At 51.6% G+C, this 20,420-nt stretch overlaps 2 protein-coding genes across 2 annotated transcripts; one reads left to right on the top strand and one right to left on the bottom strand.

Annotated features, from left to right (window-relative positions):
- Positions 1-2,092: 2,092 nt before the first annotated feature.
- Positions 2,093-3,457, top strand: MGAT2 (alpha-1,6-mannosyl-glycoprotein 2-beta-N-acetylglucosaminyltransferase). Its single transcript, XM_074149684.1, has one exon. The coding sequence runs from the start codon at positions 2,093-2,095 to the stop codon at positions 3,455-3,457; it is 1,365 nt and encodes a 454-aa protein (XP_074005785.1).
- A 2,433-nt stretch (positions 3,458-5,890) lies between these two features.
- Positions 5,891-20,263, bottom strand: DNAAF2 (dynein axonemal assembly factor 2). Its single transcript, XM_074149759.1, has 3 exons — positions 18,695-20,263; positions 8,817-8,963; positions 5,891-6,427 (listed from the first exon to the last, which is right to left on the bottom strand). Exons 1-3 carry the CDS (start codon positions 20,261-20,263, stop codon positions 5,891-5,893), a joined length of 2,253 nt encoding a protein of 750 aa, XP_074005860.1.
- Between the last annotated feature and the right edge of the window lie 157 nt (positions 20,264-20,420).

Raw genomic sequence — 20,420 nt, 5'->3', positions numbered from 1 at the left:
CTCCGGTCCCCTCCGTTAAATGTTATATGGGCTAGTGGCAGATTGGATCGTTCGTTAATTAGCCTGATTTTGCTGTGTTGATGCCACTTTGCGTTATCCGAGTTCTTTGTGACCTTTAGTGTTTATCTGTACGTTACCATGTGGACATTACCATCTGTACGTTACCACCTCTAGTGGAGGTGTCCCTGCCCAGGGCAGGGGGGTTGGAACTAGATGGACTTTAAGGTCTCTTCCAACCCAAACCATTCCATGATTCTGTGTGATGGGGAAACTCCGTTATCCCAGCCGGACGGTGTTTCAGTTGCTGGAGTTTTCCCCACGGTTGTGTAAGGTGTTAAATCTGGCTCGCAGGGGGAGGGGGGGGGGGGGCTGCCTTCTCAGGGCAAGAAATACTTAAATTTATGGAAATGAGTATTGGAAAGGAGCTGCCGCTCGCTCCGGGGAACAATTCTCATGAGGAGCGGCTGAGGGAGCTGGGGGTGTTCAGCCTGGAGAAAAGGAGGCTGAGGGGAGACCTTCTCGCTCTCTACAGCTCCCTGGAAGGAGGGTGTAGCTGGGGGGGGTCGGTCTCTTCTCCCAAGGAACAGGCGATGGGACAAGAGGAAAAGGCCTCAAGTTGCCCCAGGGGAGGTTCAGGTTGGATATTGGGAAAAATTTCTTCACAGGAAGGGTTGTCAGGCCTTGGAAGAGGCTGAGGTGGTGGAGTCCCCATCCCTGGAGGTATTTAAAGCCGGGCAGACGTGGTGCTGAGGGACATGGGTCAGTGGTGGGTTTGTCAGTGTTGGGTTGATGGTTGGACTCAGTGATCTGAAAGGTCCCTTCCAACCTCCGCCACTCCGCAGCCGGGCCGGGTCCCGGGGACAGCGCGGGGATGGTCCTCAGGTCTGTCAAGCTTTTTGAAGGAGAACTCGGGGTTCCCGGGGCGGGACGCGGAGCCGTGGGGCAGAGCTCGGCACGTCCCAGGACGGGGGCGGGTGACGCTGTCGGGGCCCCAGGAGCACCCCATGGTGTGTCAGTGTCACCAGGTCTGACGGGGACACAGGGGACAGAGCCACAGGAGCGACTCCGGCGCTCGTTTGCAACTGTAGAATTATTTTATTACAGACTCCGCTCGTCATTTCACAGTGACCCCATTATGTGTTATTCCTGCAGTTCTAGGATTGTTCTCTTACCTTTATTCTTGCAATTCCAGAGCGATTTTCTTACCGTTATTCTGGAACTTCTAGAATTTATTTACTCTTGCAATTCCAGGAGGAGTGTTTGTTCTTGCAGATCCGGAAGGATTTTACCATCTCCCATTCCTGGAGCCCTCGAGCTGCTTCTGGCCGATCCGGGACGATTTCATCTTGTCCCTGCAATTCTAACAACGGAACTCTTATCCTTGCCCTTCTAGAATGATTTTTGTCATCTCGTTCTTTCGAATTGAGAATTTCTGCCCGTTAATTATTTCCTTGCCTCGCTCCTGCCGTTCGGGAATGATTTATCCTTCTTGCAAATCTAGACTTTATCCTATATCCTTCCGGCAAACCGAGAATTACCTGCCCGCCTCACCTTCCGGCAAACCCAGGCGGAGTTTCTTCTCTCATTCTTGCATTTCTACTGTTATTTTATCCCCTTCTTGCCAAGCTGGAAGGATTTTATTCCCTCAGCTTCCTCCTCCCTCTCCAGGAGGATTTTCCTCTGCCGTCCTCGCGCTTCCGCAGCGACCTGTCCCAACACAGCGCCCCCCCTCACCCCCCCACGCCTTTGCCTTAATCACCGACCCCCCCCCCCCCCAATTACCGCCGGCCAATGGCGGTGCTCCCCGTCCGGCGGGGATCGGGCCCGGGGCCGCCCCGCTCTCCCCTCGCCTCCTCCCGCCCCGCGCCTCCTCCCGCCCCGCGCCCCGGCGGAAGCGGGAAGCGGCCGACGATTGACGGCGCCGGCGACCAATAGGAGGAGGAGGGCGGGGCGGGAGGCGCCCTATGGGGTGCGGCGACGTGTGCGCGTGGGGCGGCGGCGGCGCGCGCGCGCTGCCTGCGGGAGCGGCGGCGGCGGCGGCGGCGGCGGCGGGAGGGCGGCGGGTGAGCGGCGGCCGCCGCCGCCGGGAAGGATGCGGCTGCGGATCTACAAGCGGAAGGTGTTGCTGCTGGCGCTGGCGCTGGCCCTCTGCGCGCTGGCGCTGTGGGGAAGCGGCGGCGGCGGCGGAGGAGGAGGAGGAGGAGGAGGAGGCGGCGGCGGGCGGAGGCGGCAGCAGCAGCAGCAGCAGCGGGGCGGTACCGGTACCACTGGGGAACCGCCGAGGGTCAGCGAGCCGCCGCCGCGCCGCCCCGCTGCCAACGCCTCGGCCGCATCCCCGGCGCCGCCGCTTCTCAGCGAGAACGGGACGCTGAGTTACCGCTCGCTCGTTTACCGGCTGAACTTCGACCAGCCGGTGCGGAACGCCGGGCGCTTCCCGGCGGGGGCCGCCGCCGCCGCCGACGTGGTGCTGGTGGTGCAGGTGCACGATCGAGCCGAGCACCTGCGGCTGCTGCTGGAGTCGCTGCGGCGGGCGGCGGGAGTGGAGAACGTGCTGCTGGTGCTGAGCCACGACCTGTGGGCCGAGGAGCTGAACCGGCTGGCGGCGGGGGTGGACTTCTGCCCCGTCCTGCAGGTCTTCTTCCCCTTCAGCATCCAGCTCTACCCCCGAGAGTTCCCCGGCCACGACCCCCGCGACTGCCCCCGCGACGTGGGCAAGGCGGCCGCCCTGCGCATGGGCTGCATCAACGCCGAGTACCCCGACTCCTTCGGGCACTACCGGGAAGCCCGTTTCTCCCAGACCAAGCACCACTGGTGGTGGAAGCTTCATTTCGTCTGGGAGAGGGTGCGGGCGCTGCGGGAACACGCCGGGCCCGTCCTCTTCTTGGAGGAGGACCACTACCTGGCGCCCGATTTCTACCACGTCCTCAAAAAGCTGTGGGCCCTGCGGGAGCGGGAATGCCCCGAGTGCCAGATCGTCTCCCTGGGCACCTACAGCCCCGTCCGCGGCGGCTTCGCCGGCCGCGCCGACAAGGTGGAGATGAAGACGTGGAAGTCCACCGAGCACAACATGGGTATGGCCTTCGGCAGAGACACCTACCAGAAGCTCATCGAGTGCACGGACGCCTTCTGCACCTACGATGACTACAACTGGGACTGGACTCTGCAGCACTTGACTGTCTCTTGTCTTCCAAAGTTCTGGAAAGTGCTGGTTCCCGAAATCCCCAGGATTTTTCACACGGGGGACTGTGGCATGCACCACAAGAAATCCTGCAGACCCTCCACCCAGAGTGCCAAAATCGACTCTCTCTTGAACAGCAACCAGCAGTACCTGTTCCCCGAAACCATGAGTGTCAGTAAAAGGTACTCCATGGCACCCCTGTCCCCTCACGTGAAAAACGGAGGGTGGGGAGATATTAGGGACCACGAACTCTGTAAAAGTTACCGCCGACTTCAGTGAGGATCCCTTCTCCAGCCGCCTTGGGGGTTTTTTTTATTTTTTTTTTTTTCCTTTTTGAGTTGTTCCGAGCTGCCTTTTACAGGCGCGCGCACACACACGTGTATAAAAAAAAAAAAAAAAAAAAAAAAAAAAAAAGCATTTATGAGTTGGTTTCTGCTTTAATATGAATAAACATTCTTCTAAAAGGTGTCCCAAAATAGTAATCTTTCATGTTTGGCAACGGGCCGCTCAGAGCAGCGCAAAAAAGTGCCCGCTGCTGCGTCTCCCGGGAGGAGGAGGAGGAGGAAGAGGAGGAGGAGGAGAAGAAAACCGGTGTTAAAGTGCATCTTTTTGGGGGTGGGGGGATTTCCCCCCCCCCTTCTGGGGCAGAGCGATGGTGCCCCCGGGGGTGGTGAGGAGCGAGCCAGGGGACCGAGCCACCTCCACCCCACCCGTGGCCACCTCATGCCCCGTCCTCGTGGCCCGGTTTGGTCGTGACGCGTTGATGAATATATGAAGGAAGAAAAAAAAATAATAATAATCATTGTTTTTACTACAATGTAGATAAATATACGATTATTTTTTTTTTTTTTTTTTTTTAGTTCTGCCAAAATAAAATTCAGTTGTTTTGTAATAAAACCGGAGAAGTTCTTGATTCTCACCAAAAAAAAATGATGTCATCTTGTGCTGCTAGAAAGAAAGTCGGGATCGGGACGGGGACGGGGGGGGGGGGGGGGTTGTATTTTCTTTAATCCGGGGGGGGCTGAGCACATGCCATCACTCCTCCGAGCAGCGTGCATTTAACTTCATTAAATTTTTAATGATACTCGCTAATTGAGGCAGAATGGAGTAACGAGCGCGTGGCACGACACCTCTTTTGTTTGCATCCAAAAAAAAAAGAAGTCGGCTTTCAAATTAGTCAGCGGTGTAGAGCAACCAGTAAAAAATCCTGCCGTGTAATGGGAAGGCGCTGGGCCGGAGCGAAAGCCGGGAGTGGGGAGAGCGGGGCCCTTCGTTAAGGGCTTCGTCGTCCGTTTTTAATCCAGCAGATGGGGCGCTTTAATGGCACCCCGCTTTGAAGCGCGACCGGCAGCAATAGTACGAAAGCAGCTTTTTGTAGAACAGAGAAGGAAAATGCTCAAGGTGGATTTTACGGCGAGAGATTTGGAGGGGGAAAAAAAACCCCTTTGTTTTTTTAATTGCTGGTGCTCTTAGGAGCGCTCTTAGGCTACAAGCGTTACCTCCGCTGTTACCTCACTACCTCGAGGAGCGAGACTTTTCCTTTCACCACCTTTTTGTCACCTGCTTTACGGGTTGTGACTCCATCGGTCAAACGTGCGCTTGAGAGAGCACGCCGAGTTTTGGGAAGTAGCGCGAAGAGGTTTATTTTGAGGGCGACGCTCTTTATTTCCAGGGGTAACCGAACGGCCGTGATTTCCCACCGGCTTTGGGAAAACGCGCTCCACGTTCGGAGTGTCACAAAGTCAGGGCTGCCGCTGCGCCGCTGCCTCCCCCGAGGTGCTTCCACCAGCCACCCCCTCCGCCGGCACCCGCGGGTAACAGAAAAATGGAATTTTTCAGCTGCGAAACAAGTCGAATTCTTCTAACGCGCGTTTGTGTCTTGTACAACCCCAGGAGAAAGCAGAAGTTACTGCAGAAGCAGCGAGAAAGGGAACTGAAAGTTTATTATTGTTAGATACGTTCTTTTGGTTATCGCGTTTCGGAGAGATGAAGCGGGAAAGGGGACGCTGCAGCTCGCGGGGAACCGATTGTGAAAAATTAATCTAATCTGGAAAAAGTGAATCCATTTCACAAAGGGTAAATACTCGGGAGCAGACGCGGATGTTTTTATTGCGCAATTGAATTTGTTCGGTTGACAGACCGGGGTAGGGTTGGGCGCTGTGTTCTGAAGTACCGTGGCAGGACGGAACACATGGTATACATGTTGATTATTTCTAGGAGACTAATTAGGAGTTCTCCCTGTAATTAGAAATTTCATTTGATTGCTAAAAATCAGTGCAAGTCTAATCCTGCGGTTATCACAAAATGAAAGGTTTGAGAAAATGATGAATACTGCTCATTTCTAGGTGGACTAAACACAGCAATTCCCGAGGGAGCCGGCAGAAAAAAGAGGATATATGCAAATATTCCCCGTAACGTAACAAGAGACTAACGGTCGTGTAAACAATAAAGAGGCGTTTTCTTCCCCCAGCTCAGATTCACCTTAAACGGCATCTTTTTTTGTGAGTAAAACTGTTTGAGCCCATACGTGGGATCAGAAAACTCAGGCCTGTTAACTTCAAAAATGATTAAAAATGTAAGTATTTTAAGTCGTCGTGTAAACAGAAGAGTTTCAGTAGGAACCTGTGCTCTGCTCTCAGCCCTGGAGTCATAAACCACGCGGGAGTCACAGAAAGCATCCAACAACAGAAGGAAATCCTAAAATAATTAAAACTAGTCCAATTCATACAGCAAAGAATTCTGAAAGGCGACCGGGCAGCGCGTTACGTGATCCCTGAGGATCCGCACGCTCCCGTCCCGGCTGTTCACCTCTCGGAGAACCGGGGAGGCCGCTCTGCCTTCCCGGCCGCGCTGGTTCCCCGCTGCCGTCCCTGCGTCCCCCCCTTCCGCCTGTCCCTCCGGCGGAAGGGCTGCGGCCGCGGCCCCCTCGCCTGCTGCGACAGCGCTTTCTAAATCTGGTTCCTCTCTCCTGCATTCGGCAGGAACCGCTGAGGTGGTGTCAGAAGGTTCAGGCTGCGAACAATGGTGTGAACTACAACCTACTTCTCCTATTGTTTCGGCTGTTGCAAAAGATGTGGAAGTTTTGTTGGTCTCTGTAGCACGTTCTCCTTCGGCTGTGTCAGCCGCGGCACCGTTTGTTTCAGCCTTCGTTTGGGGGTAGTCGCCGCTTGTCTTTTCAGCGAGGTCCCCTCCTGAGCTGCTGAGCGTTTCTTCCCCGCCACCACCTTCCGAATGGGCTGCTTCCCGCGGCTGTCGAGAAAATAAATGAATTTTACAGTCGGAACGGACCGGGCACACAAACCCGCTGCAAAGACAGGCCAAGACACTTGTTTCTCCAGTTTCTAACTTTGGAAAGGCGAGTCAGTCCGGTGCCGAGGTTTTCCTGCTCCGGGATCACGCCTGGGAATGAGTGGCAGGAGGCTGTTGGCCTCCCCAGGGTTTCCTCTGCAATAGGAAACGCCGCCGGGCAGCTGCCAAGCGGCCACAGCCTCTGTCACAATTAACAGCGGGGAAGACGAGGCCGTTCACCACACCCAGGCTGCTGTTTTCTAAAACTCGGGGGCCACAAAAATCGGCCGAGGGATCGAAACTCTCATGGCAAGAAGTTTATGTGAACCTCGCAGTTAGGGAAATTCCCCTCCCGTCGGATGTGGAACGTTTAACTGGTCTTTCTCAATCGGCCCGAGTGAGTGAATCCAGGAATTGCAGGGGTTTGCCCCAGGAGAGTATGAACTGTGAGACCCGGTGAATCTAAACAGCAGTTTCCCAGTGTCACCAGTAGCTATTGGTGGCTTTAGAGAAAAACAGCTGGAAACCCCTGTCACAGGACCAGGCAGGCATCTGGATCCATGGAGTCAGAGACCGAGTCGCTGTCACGCACCCAGCCCTCTCCGACCCCAAAGCCAACGCTCACTCCAGAAAGATATGGAAGAAACTCTAGCAAATCCTTCTCAGCACCAGATGGTTCTACCACATGAAAGTGGGAGTGATTTAATGGGGGAGACTGAGATGAGATCTCAGGAAGAAATTCTTTGCTGTGAGGGTGGTGAGAGCCTGGCCCAGGTTGCCCAGAGAAGCTGTGGCTGCCCCATCCCTGGAGGGGTTCAAGGCCAGGTTGGAGGGGGCTTTAAGCAACCTGGTCTGGTGGGAGGTGTCCCTGCCCAGGGCAGGGGGTTGGAACTGGATGATCTTTAAGGTCCCTTCCAACCCAAACCATTCTGTGATCTTAGCTTCCCCTTCTCAGGTACCAAAATAATCACCTTTGCTCTCCAACAACCTGAATGTTAAATGCACAATCCACACTAGGTACCGAAGCTGAGCCCGCCATGTAACGCTGGAGCCACTACCTTCAGGGGAAACTCCTCAGTCTCCAGCAGAGTTCCAGAGGTCACATGCTTTGTCTGAACTTGCTTTCCAAGAAGTCATATACACATTAACCATATCTGCAGCCTCCGGTTTACAGCCACAGAAGTAACCTGTTTGTCCCTGCATATTATCTTCCCGTGTTTTCTTTAAGAAAAGTTTTTAATGGATTTCTGATGCAGCATCTACCAAGAAATCCCAGTCGATTTGGGGGGTTTTACTTCACGTTTTCCTCTTTACAAAACTAAGGTTTTGTTTTCTTCATCTGTCCCTCTCCTATTTTGCAAAGGGAGGGCATTTTAAAACTGGGGGAGACCTCAGAAAGGGACAACCTTGCATCCTGAGACAGAAAAGGGGGACAGAGGAAGAAGAGTGGCCTGAACGAGACCTTAAACATTGCAAGCAGTGAATCTGGGACCAACAGCGGAGACGAATAGTCCCACGTTCAGTTATCTAAACAACAGGAAACCACCAAGTATTCAAACACTTGAACCAAATAAAGATAGTGAGACCCGACTCTTCACAAAGTGCTCAAGGTTTACTCTCTGTGTGTGACAAAGCACAGAGTGAAGCGGTGGCCTTGACTGAGCACCCTCTGGCCATCTTCAGGAGCCCTTTTGGCTCCCAGCAGCCAGGTTCTTTGCCTCTCCACTCCCTCCTGACCCCACGTCCCTCCAGTTAAGTTCACTTCTGGTGACCAGACACCCAGAAAGGTGTCCGCACAAAAGACGTTGTGCTTTAACCGTGGGCTCCATACACGAGCCCAAACTCTTGGATATTTGAAGGATGTGGATTATTCACTTCGTTACTTCCATTTTAAGAACGTTCTGGGTTTTATGTTCATGACATCTGCCACGACATTGTCATCAGCTCTGACCTGGAAGCACTTGGGGTCTCTCTGGATGAGGGATACGGGGCAGTTACTTAGTCATTTTTTTAATACCAGTGAGAGATTTAGCGTGTGCGTATCGTGTGTGTGTCTCCCTGCTGTACTCCTGCAAGGAGAAAGCGCTGTCTTTCATGATTGTATCACAGTTCTCCATCTTCCCAATGAAATACAGGAGGTTTCAATCCCTTGGTCACATTAAATGGCACAGCCATGAACCTGTGCTTCTAAAAACTGACATTTATACTTGGGAAATACACCCTACTCCGCGGTCTTCCCTGCTATATCAAGACAAAACAGGAACAAAGCTGTTTTGGTCAGGTTTGATACGATCTTGCTGAAGTACATAAATCAGTCAGCAATATGTCCTACTGCCAGAGAGATCCTTACCTTCAACTTGATTTGAATTCCGTCCTCAGTAACGTCAAGCACTTCAATTAATGGCTGACTTTCCGGTGCTGACTGGGAGCAAAAGGAAGGGCATAAAACAGTGCCTAGAAATCCATCAACGTTTTCTTCACTGACAAACAATCTCTCCTAAAGAAAAGAAAGAGCAGGTTATGTTCGTTTCGTACTGTCCTCCAGCAACACCGGAGCAAGAAACAGGCTCCAAACAAAGCCAGGACCCCAATCCACAACACGGGTTTTGCAGAACAGATTCTACGTCAGACATTCAGAAGTAACGAGGAGAAATTAATTGAAGACCGGTGCTTAGCTCATTTCGATTTAAAGTACGGATCTGCCTCATACACAAAGATAAAAGAAACGTATGTTTTCTCTCTTTGGATACGTGACTAATATATAGATTTAGATTCCCTCTGAGGAGTGATTTGCACCAACATCATTCCATGGTCCTCACCTGCCTTAACATCAGGAAGGCATTACGCTCTTATGGATTTGTTTCAGCATCTTTAGGAGAACGCAAACACCTCCTTGGACTGTCATCGCAGGATCTTTGAACCCTCAGGTTTCAAGATGAGACCTTCTGAAGTGAAAGCTATGAAACATGCATGACCATATCCATTTCACATCCAGCCACGGAGCCTTCTCACGTCCGCTCGGAAGAAACGGAGAGGCACCCACAGTTAAAGATGACGGTCTGGGATGTGTTTTGAGGCTGTTAATATGCCGCTCACAAACAATGTAAAACCTGTAGCAACGTGTTTCAAGATTTAAATCAGTTACAGGTAATTAAAGGTCCTAAAGTACATCCTGGAGGGACTGTTTCATAAGAACTACAGAGCTTTCCCTGTCCTCGTAGTCTTCCTAAATCACCTGCTGTAGGCTGCGGGTGAGGACACGTGTTGGCACCATAAAAATGGTCTAACCTAGAGGACTATTCTCTATTCTTATGTTCTGTGAATTACCTTCCCTGTTTAACAATGAATTGTTTAATTGGAAATCGCAGGGAAAAGTTGCAAACCTTCTACTTTAAGTCACACTTTTCAATTTCTCGGTCCGGTTCTACCCTCTTGTCAACCCAAGGAAAGTTAAATTCAATTATCGCTGACATCTTGAGGACTGAGAAGCAAAAAGGCAATTCTGCACATTTTTGGCCCCCTGCGGCTGTAGCCTTATGCACAGCCAGATGCCACGCTGTGTCTGAGGTACAAAATTTAACTGCCATCCTAAAAAAACAATTGTGTACAGGAAAAATAAAACAGCCTCCTATTTTTGCCGCTATTTAAATTAGAAATCACAATATGGAAAGTCATAACAAACCCATTGCTGCTTTTCAAAACCGGAGGATTGAATTAATGTTCTATCCAGAAAGATTACAATCCAGGCAAACATCCAACATCGGATGCTGAGGCAGTTTGTGGAAAGATTAACCTACGGCAGGGCTGCCCTGACACAAACCCCTCCAGTGACACACAGACTTCTTGCAGTTTCGTATACGAAGCCTGAAGTACTTATTCCCTCGCGTTGCGTCCTTTCCTGCCTGCCGGAGAGGGACCCTGCTGGTGCTTTGGGCTTGTAGAAATACCCTACAGAGTTTAAGAGAAGGTGTCAGAGTAAAGAAACAAGAGTACGGATGGAAAAATCTGTGCAGCGCCGAAACTCCCACAAGCTCATGAACTAGATCCCTGGCCTTGGGCGGCACAGGAGATGCGTTTCCACCTCCCCCAGTACCGCTTTGCCCACGCGTGGGCGGACAGAAGAGCTCGGCTTCCCTTCCGCGGGGTTTTGGGCAGGCTGCAAAAGCACCCTCTGCTCCGGAAACCACGACTCTCCTCAGCTGAGAAATCCAAGTCACCTGCCACCAATTCACCTTCAGCTGACACCTCCACTCCTCCACACCCCACGTTTTCATTTTAAGAGCGAGAAAATTTTTCTAAAAGCTGAAGACTCACCATTTGAGTGAGGATAAAAATAAAAAGACCTGTGTTTATTACTCTTTTTCCTCCAAAATAACCGTTACAATATCTCCACATCTCAACACCCCTTTGGGAAAAGAACCACCGTGGGGTTTGGCTCTCAGCAATCTCCCTTCGATTCTCTGCTCTCTCCCAGACTGCAGGCAAGACCCTTCGCCTCCATTTTTCTTATATAAAATGAGGAAAACAATCTCTTTTCCCTCTGAAACTGCATTTATTTTGTCTTGGTAGAGCCTAAGCCTTTTGTGAAAGGACTCTCTTACTGTGCATTTGTGCTCTTAACAAAGTTGGTACCTGACCTTGCTCACGTCCAGAGCAGCGTAACAATAAAAACCAATCACAGGGATGGAAATCAGAAGAGGAGATGCTTGAAAAGCCAACAGGTAATAAAACTAACTCTGTTCGGTCCAAATAATACAAATTGCATCCTTAAATCGCTTTGTTTGAAGCAACTTTAACCCCGGGGTCACTTGCAGATGCTGCAGAGCCATCACCTCCGAAGTCAGCGCCGTGGAGAAAGAGCAGCAGCGGCCACGGGAGCGCTCTGCAGAGGGGCTCAGTTGTTTGGGTTTTTTTTCCCTGATTAAAAAGCAAAATAATTTATTCACAAAAAAAACACGTTAAAAAAGAAAAACTGAATGGAAGGTCTATCGATCAGTACTTTAAATGAGGATAAAAAGTAACCGCTCGTGATGATGTTCCTATCATTCATTAATTACTGTAAACCAATTTCACCCGGTTTCATACCAGTTCGACACCATATTCCCAGAGCACTACACTTACATTTCAAGTAAGTATTTAAAATTTTATCACAGCACTACCCAGTGGCCTGCCATAAATCACGGTACCTTGTGCTGTACGCACAAGCAATGCTGTTACCGATATAATGATTATCATTAGCCAGCTCAGACGGCCAGCGACCGTAATTCAGACTTCGCATTCGCGGTGAGTCTACGCCGAGGCATTTCCATTACTGCAGATGTTATCAAAGCACAGACCTTGAAAAAATGATTCAGGAATTTATTCTAAAGCCCGGCTTGGAAGAGCAGCAGAGGACGACCATCTGCAGATGATTTCAGTGACCCTGTAAAATAATTCTTCAGTTTAAACAGTTTATTTGCTGGTATTTATGATCCTCTCTTAGCAACTTAGAATTAAATTTGTTTTTCCCTGCACATACTGTCGTCTGCTGTTTGGTACACATTCGTTTTTCCCTGTGACTAAACTGAGACCAAATTAACATAAATGTTAGCAGCAATGACTTTGGTTTCTAGAACACTTTGTCATTCGAAGCCGTCCTCCTATCGCACAGCAGTGACAGCAGCTGGGACACCGGGAGAGACAGCGCAAAGCCGGTCCCCCACGGCTGCCCTCAGCACTCAAATAGTTTGTTCTGCATTATTTTATCCAAACTCCAGTTACCTCCCACACAGGCCGCATCAGTTTTAAAGCGGGGGACAGATTTCAGGCTTAAGTTATTTGCATGTGGTCCGTAACGAGAAGCTGATGGGGATACGCAAAGGGACATGGATCGAGGGATCTGCTGGCCTCTCGGTTTGTAGGGTCCCATCACAAAACGGCTCGACACGAGAATTTGAAGCTTAAAATTTTGGTGAACGAAAAGTACCTGGACTGGGGGTGAAAAACTTCTCTAAGGTATTCATGACTGCAAAGATTAAGCAGCTCAAAAGGAGCTTTCATGAGCTTAATCAGTAGGTTAATAATGTTTCCCGACATAACTGTTTTGTGCAAGTATATTATTCCCCAATGCACCTACCAATTAAAGGCTAGTCAGAAATTAGTTTGTTTTATAGCAGAAGCAAACTAATTATGTTTCTTAACGTAGTCTGGAAAAGAGATTACTTTGAAAAAAAAAAAAATCAAACAATAGGTTTGTTCTGTTCTCCTCCTCTGTCCTCCTCTGACCTCCCAAAAAACTCGCCAAGAGCCCTGAAACACTGAGCACAGAATTAACTGCACCAAAAATAAACTCTTGTAGGATTAAGCACAACGGTCCTAGTTTCTAGCATCGTCTTCTAAGAAGTGACCCCTCACTATCATTTTAACTCTTTATAGTAGCATGAAAGTTGAAAATTACAACCCTGACTTTCAAAGAAAGTGTGTAGCACCTCAAAATAGCTTGGGAATAAAGGCAAAACCTAGATGCAGCTGAGACCCAGCACCTCTGTCTGGATTTGTGAGCGTATCGCATCCTCCATCCTGCTTTCCGGTATGGATTTCTCCCTGAAAGGTGGCATAGGCTTAAAACATCGAGGTATCTTCCAGCTCTCCAGGTTTCAGGCTTGGTTGACTCTCAAACCAATATGTTTATCTACAGGAGCCCTAATTCTGAGATCACGGAGCAGGAGGACAGCCCCAGGCAGCGTGCCCATGGGAGAACATCTAGCCCACAGGAGAACATCTAGCCCACGGCCTCTTCCACCTGCCCTCAGTGCCGGGAGGATCGTAGCTCTGCCACCAACACATATGACTTCTTTTCCAGGGAACTGGTAGCCTCTTGGCAGCCCCACGGCAGGCACGTGCCCAGCATGGCTGGAGAGCACGGGACTTGCCTGGGAGCAACAGACCTGACAGCACATACAAGACAAAATACCGTGTTCAATCAGATAACGAGAGGATTAATTAAAAAGACCGACAGTCCCTCTGTTGTAAAGACAACTAAAAATAATATTGTTCCCATGGGGGTTTTTTGTGTAAACAGGTCACAGCGGGTGTTTGTCTTGGAGCTGCCCCACAGGGTACCTGTCCTGACACAAGTCCAGGGGTTAGAAAACAACCCGTGACAGTCGGTGCGTGCAGCGAGCAGAGGTCACAGGGCTCCGGCGGTATTTACCATCAGCTTTCCCAAGGAAAAAGCAACCAGAGCTTCGCAAGGATCTCCTTCACAGGGCACTGGTGGCTGTGCCAAGCAGAAAAATCACACCTCTTTTTTTTTTATGGTCAGTAACGCACCCGTCTAAGCCATTCTCCACGAAGGCATCGACACGCACGCAGAAGTTAAGCATTAAACAAAGCTTTCCTATCACTATGCAATTCCCTTGTAGGTACCTGTGTCACCTAATCCTCACGAACAGCATCACTCAAGCTCAGTTCAAACCATGAACTAACCAGGAACGTTTAGTATAATACTTTTCATACTGCAAATGTTAAAAAAACACTATCTCAATGCACAGTAAAGCAGAGGAAACTGCTCCCTGCTGTTCTCCAGAGCCCCGTGGGGGGTTACGTGAGTTAAATCTTGATATTCTCCATAAGAGAACGTGGGGTTTTATTACAAAAGGGATGTTCTGACTGCAGCGATTCCCTGCCCGGCGAGAGGGACCCCAGGAGGGAAGCAGTGACCCGGAGAGTGAACACACATCCTCTGCACAAAGGCACTTCAGGCCACCAAGAAAGACAGGAAGGGTGTGGAGCAGCATGAAAGGGAATCATTGCTTTCACCAATCTTTTTTCTAATCACATGAAAATGAGCACACATGACCCAAAAACTGCAGGCAGAATTAGTTATCTCCCAAATAAGTTTCACATGCTAGTATAACTGAGCCTCCAAGTCTCAGCCGTTCAGATACACCCACCAGAAAACGGGTTTTTATTTCCGTTAAGAATTGAGCATTTAACCCCAGGAGACCAAACATTAAAATACGGTGCTTTATGAAGCCACGATTTCAGTAATTGCCCAACTCCAGCTCTGCTGTAAGCCAGGACATTCTGGGACACGCTGTTCTCGGAAACCTTGCCTGGCAGGCTTACAAATTTTATTAATGGTTATTTAACTCTCAACCATTCGTTTTTCATCATTTACTCCCCAGGCTCTGTTGTTTTAAAATGAAGGGGCACTCTCTGACGCAGGAGTTTCCTAGGCCTGAGCTCCCAGGATTTATACAAATGGAAGGGAGCAACGTCAAAGGCATTAGTGGATGAACTGCAATGAAAGAGTAATGGAGGGAGCACAGCCCATATCTGGTCCTTCGGGGCAAAGAGAGTCGGTGAAGGCAACGTCCTCAGGTTGTAGGTCTCTATTTCTCTGGAAAAACGGGGCCTGGAGTGAGCCCTGCAGGAAGATCAACGCTGCAGGGTCTCCGGTACAGGGACTGAGAATAAGGGCAGTGACAAAAGGTAACTCTGAAACCCCTGAAATACGTGATCCTGGTCCACGAAGTCCAAAGTTGGGGATCTTTATTTTTATAGCATTTCTGCTCACCATAACTAGCGCGTGGATGTTATGATTTAGCCAAGGAGCGACACTAATCAGGGAGAAAGAGAAGCAACGGCTGCAACCACTGATTAGAAGAAGTTCGAGCTCAGAGTCAGCAGAGAGCTGTCTATCTATTGTACAGGAAAGCGGTAAAACCAAAGCAACATCAAGAGCTACCAAAGGAAGGAACGTTTGCAATGACACAGTTAAAGTCCAGGGAGGACTGTTGCAGTGTAAAGATTTGCTGAAAATAAGCACTTGCTGGGGTGGGAATTCAGACTGCTCAGCATCTATGGAAACTGAGCTCTAAATATATCGTCTTTCAGCACAGGGATTCGAACGTATCCGACTTTACAAAAGGAAAAGCAGTCCTTGAAATTTTGTTTCAAGAACGGTGTCCTAAGGACAAGCTCAATTCATTCTTCTACCAATATCTGTATCAGACCAATTTCCAACAAGAGGCCAGTTGCGATAACAGGAACATCACAAGCAGGGAAGGCAGGGCTGGGCAATTACCAGTGCCGTTATCGGCTGTGTTGATCTGGGCAGAGGCACGGGGGCAATCAAAACCAAGCAAGCGACAGGCACCGCACTACATCACAGCGCAGGGAGGAGGCTGCCGGCCAGACGCATCCCGCTCAGGCGGTGAACAATTATCCTAACACATCTTCCTGGCTGTTTGGCAAGTTAATGGGAGACAATTACGCAGGCAGCCTAACAGGGAACTGTGCACAAGCCGTCGCCGAGATGGGCAGATTTCTCAAATAACAACCCCAGGAAGGAGTCTGGAATAATGGTCTTCTAGTCCCTAAAGGGGCTCCAGGAAAGCTGGGGAGGGACTCCTGATCAGGGAGGGGAGCCATAGGACGAGGGGGAAGGGTTTGACACTGAAAGAGGGGAGATTGAGATGAGATCTGGGGAAGAAATTGTTGCCTGTGAGGGTGGTGAGAGCCTGGCCCAGGTTGCCCAGAGAAGCTGTGGCTGCCCCATCCCTGGAGGGGTTCAAGGCGGCTTTGAGCAACCTGGTCTGGTGGGAGGTGTCCCTGCCCAGGGCAGGGGGGTGGGACTGGATGGTCTTTAAAGGTCCCTTTCCACCCAAACCATTCTATGATTCTGTTCCCTGAAACACCACAGAAACCCTTGGTCTCCAGTAAGAAACAACTCCCCAGAAGATAGCGGAACAGGAATTTTTTATCTGTAAAAAAACACCAGCCTGTTCTTTCGCCAGGCAGTATCCTCCTGCAATGCTACTGTGGGAGGAGAGATTACAAACGAGCAGACAGCAACACATCTGGGAGGCACAGGATAAAATTCCTGCTCACCTTGGCCACCAAAAGCTCCCCGAAGTGATTAAACGGGGCGCTGCTACCGTGTGCGTTCCTAAAACCTTCTTCTATGACTGATGTAACTCCATGCAGATCTCAACCCAAGAACCACAGCTCTGATTTACAGAAAGAGATTCAAAGCAGAAAAACACCAGAGATGACAGCAAACAAATCGAGGAAATCAACGTAAGTAGAAGAGAAGGTACCACGACCAAATAGTTAATGGACAGAAGACAGCGTGTAATAGTAGCTCTAATTAAATATTAATTTTTCTCACTTCACTCTGAGTGCATGCAGCTATCAGCACTGGCACAGGCACTTTGGGGAAATAGCACAGATTAAAAAAAAAAAAAGCAAACAGAACAAATTACTTCAGACTATTTCAGCTGCTTCAATTTGCAGGCCCGGTATCCAAAAAAGGACCCCAGAAGAAATCAATCTTTTTTTGCCTGCTACATGAATGAATGGCTGGGAGGCCTATGACTAATGCCAAATCTCCTCCTCCTACTACCCCACCCAAAACATTTTGCAATATATAATATATTCAGCACATTCAAAGATTTTTTCACTCACAAAACTATAATATTGACCAAAATGCCATTACTGCATGCCCTTTTAACAACTTTCAACCCAAAGATGTTCCCCCAATGATAATAATGAATGCACGTACCAAACACTTTCAATCATTAGGCTGAGATCAAGGTTTGCAGAAATGTCCATCGGTCACAGTAGTAAAGAGATACTGCAGCATAATTTCCTGTTCCCAAACTGAATTTTCAGCTCTATCCTCATGTAGAGTCACCGAAAACTGTTGGTTTCCCTTAAAACCTGCATTTAGGCCTGCATGCCATAAAACAAGCAGGCACACGGACACACACCACGGTGAGAGATGAAAGAGAGAGATATTCAGACTATCTGAAAAAGCGGCTAAAATGCCTGTAGTCTCTACCCCGTGGGACTACATGGGCAGTGGCTCGCACGATGGCTTATCTGACGTCACATCGGCACCCAGCACTCGATCATCCCAATTAACAGTAGTGCTAAATGTTTCCCGGCCCCACTTGCACAGACTTGCAGGCTTCTCATCCGGTAAAAGAGAAGGAAACGCACTGCAAACAGTTCAGTGCAGGTGGCTCTCAATAAATCCATCATCTTCGATACTTACCCGAAATGATCAGCCCCTCCCTTGAGGGGTTGCTGTCACAGAAAAGGTATGCACCCTGCTAAACGGGAAATAAAACATGTGCAGCTGCACAAATACTAACTGGATAAATACCTTTCAGAATTCAGTATTTTTTAATTGTAGGGATGGAGCAATTAAGATACTCCAAGCCACCATCCCAGTGGATGTACTTTGAACCTGCCAGTTTTCTGGACTTGCGCTCCCATAGTATGCAAACCAACCTGCGAAGGATTTTATTGCTCTAAAATAAAGACAAACTCCACATCACACGGCTGAAAGGTTACACAAGAATTGTGCAGCCTTAATCCCTGCTCATGGTAAGTTGTTTGAAACTCTGAGCTTACAGAATAACGTAGTTCTCCGCAAAACCTGCGTGAGTGCTTCTTGACAGCAAGGGTGCTGCAAGGTGAGCATCCCTTTGCGGGGACACTGCCAGTTCTGGGCAGGCCTGCCAACATCCTCCCGCCGCAGCGAGCATCGCTGCCTAACGACCCATAAAATAATAAAACATCTCAACTGGCATCATATTCAGGCTGGTAAGAAGAGAAGATGAAGAACTAAGCCAGCAAAATGGCAATCGACAGCAGTTCACAGCTGCTGTTCACTGTACTGCTCTGGCTGAACTCAGGGGTGTTCCTGCGGCTGTAAATGGGAGTTCGGTCCTGAAATACAGACACAGGTACACGCCACTTACACGTCTGCGTTTCATGACACTGTCTGCGTGTGTGTGTGTACATCCAGTGTATTACCAACATCTCCTTTCTCCATGTGAATAGGCCGCATGAGCAATTTATACGGCCTTAAGGCTAACGCTAAGGGCATAGGACAGGCTGTGCTCTCACTCATCATCAGAGCTTCCCTTAGATACAAATCAGCATGGGAGGCAAAAGTCATTTCAATTCCAAGGACGAATTGAACGTGACCTTCGCACTGCTCGTACAAGCCTAGCGCTAATTAGGTCATTGCACTTACATCCAGTAACAGCTCTCTGAGGGAAGCAGTTTCCGTCACCACACCAACTTCTTCCGAACTCGGACTGATAACCTAACACCTCCCTGAGACATCGCTCATAAAAAAATGCAAACAGCAGAGGTCACACACCGCAGCGAAGCGGTGGCACCCTGGGGAGCGTGACGCCCCAAACCCTGCCATTTTGAAGCCATTACCTGCAGAGCGGAGGCATCAAGGCCGAAGCAGAACTTCTCCCAGGGCCCGGTGCAGCCGGTGGCCTTGGCGAGCCCGATGGCAGCGTTGTGGGCAGACACGCTAACGCTGGTCTCGGGGGACACCAGCCTGTTGGCAGGAGGAAACTGTAAGAAGAGGGCATAGGTGCCAGTGTCACTGGAGAAGCGGAGGCTGTAGTGGTTTGTGCCCACGGCCCCGCTGAGGCTCTGGGGCAGGATGCTGGGGACATGGAGGAGCAGGGTGAGGGAGGCCTGATCCTGCCGGCACTGGAAGGGAGGGCACACGGCGGACTCGGGGCCGCCGGAGCCCCGGGGAACCACCATCTCGTCGGGGCTGCTCTCTCGTGGGGGAGGGCACGGAGCCCCGCCGAGGTCGCCGGGCACGGAGGGCTCGGGGTCGGCCCTCGGAGCAGGGGAAGAGGCTCCACCGCCCGCCTCAGCCGCCGGCGGCTGGTCCAGCCCCTCCGCGCCGGGCTCGGCCTCGGCCTCCTCCTCCGGCAGCAGCTCCCCGGGCGGGCCCGGCGGTTCCTGCGGGGCGGGCGGCGGCACCACGGGCAGCGTGACGAGGAGCTGCCGCTGGGCCTTGTTGAAAGCGGCCCGCCCGCCGTTCTCGTCCACGTCGTAAGGGAGGCGGAGGCGCAGGCGGTAGGCGGGACGCTGCGAGTCCAGGCGCAGCTCCCGGCCGCGGATCTCCAGGGCGGCCTGGGCGGCGGAGCTCAGCAGCGGCAGCTCCACCGTCACCACCAGCTCCCGGGGCACCGGGCTGGGCGCCGAGTCGCGACAGCACCGATAGTCCTGCAGGTCCACGTAGGAGCGGTGGCGGATGCTCCAGCGCGGGGTGGTGGGGCCGGCGGGCTGGGCCGGGGGTGGGGGGGCGGCGGGAGGCGGTGGCGGGGCGGCGGGCGGGAAGGGGAAGGGCGGCAGCGGGGAGTCGTCGTCGGGCGGCGGCGGGGGACCGCCGGGCAGCGGGGTGCGGATAACGGGGGCCTGCGGGACGCCCTTGTACTTGGTGCCGCGGAGGACGGTGGCGTTGGCGCGGTCGAGCTGGACGCCGCAATGGCGCTCCACCGCCTCCAGCGCCGTGTCGCTGAGCAGGCGGCGGAAGCGGGAGCTGCGGGCGGCCAGGCGGAGGGCCGCCGGGTGGAAAACCACATCGTAGACCAAGCGGCGGCGGCCGCCGCGGCCCAGCTCTTCCCGGCCCGGCGCCAGGCTGTAAGGCAGGGCCCAGCGGTGGCCGCCGGGCTCCGGGCGGGCTTGCGGGGCCCCGACCTGAGGGTTGCTGCAGACGTTGAGGTAGCAGCGGCGGGAGCCGGCCTGGCTGGTGCGCAGGACGTAGCCCGCCTCGGGGTGGACGAAGCGCACCTCCATGCCGCGTTCCCGCTCCAGGGCCGCCACCTCCTCCTCGTACAACTTGCGCTGCTCCGGGTCGGCCAGCTCCGCCGCGTATTCGGCGAACAGCGCCCGGAATTGCTCGTCGCGGAAGGCCCGTTGGAGCCGCTCCGCCTCTTCGGCGCTGAGCTCCAGCTCCTCCAGCCGCCCCGCGCCCGCCATGGCTCCGGCCCGGCCGCTCTCGTTGCTGTGGAGACGCCAAACAAGATGGCGGCTCCGGCCCGGCCGTGCTGGTTGCTATGGTGATCGTAAACAAGATGGCGCTGCCGGACCCCTCCGGCCAGTTGCTATGGAGACGCCAAACAAGATGGCGGGCCCT

This window comes from Numenius arquata, chromosome 6, assembly GCF_964106895.1.
Source record: "Numenius arquata chromosome 6, bNumArq3.hap1.1, whole genome shotgun sequence".
NCBI lineage: Eukaryota > Metazoa > Chordata > Aves > Charadriiformes > Scolopacidae > Numenius > Numenius arquata.
This window is presented reverse-complemented; position numbering and strand designations above follow the sequence as displayed.

What these genes read in the sequence shown, in the direction of transcription:
- MGAT2 (XM_074149684.1), top strand. Translation starts at nt 2,093, where the DNA reads ATGCGGCTGCGGATCTACAAGCGGAAGGTGTTGCTGCTGGCGCTGGCG.
- DNAAF2 (XM_074149759.1), bottom strand. Translation starts at nt 20,263, where the DNA reads ATGGCGGGCGCGGGGCGGCTGGAGGAGCTGGAGCTCAGCGCCGAAGAG. An exon ending in TTGATGCCTCCGCTCTGCAG is followed by an intron (nt 8,964 to 18,694) that starts GTAATGGCTTCA and finishes TCTTTTCTTTAG; the next exon opens with GAGAGATTGTTTGTCAGTGA. An exon ending in GAATTCAAATCAAGTTGAAG is followed by an intron (nt 6,428 to 8,816) that starts GTAAGGATCTCT and finishes TTTTCTCGACAG; the next exon opens with CCGCGGGAAGCAGCCCATTC.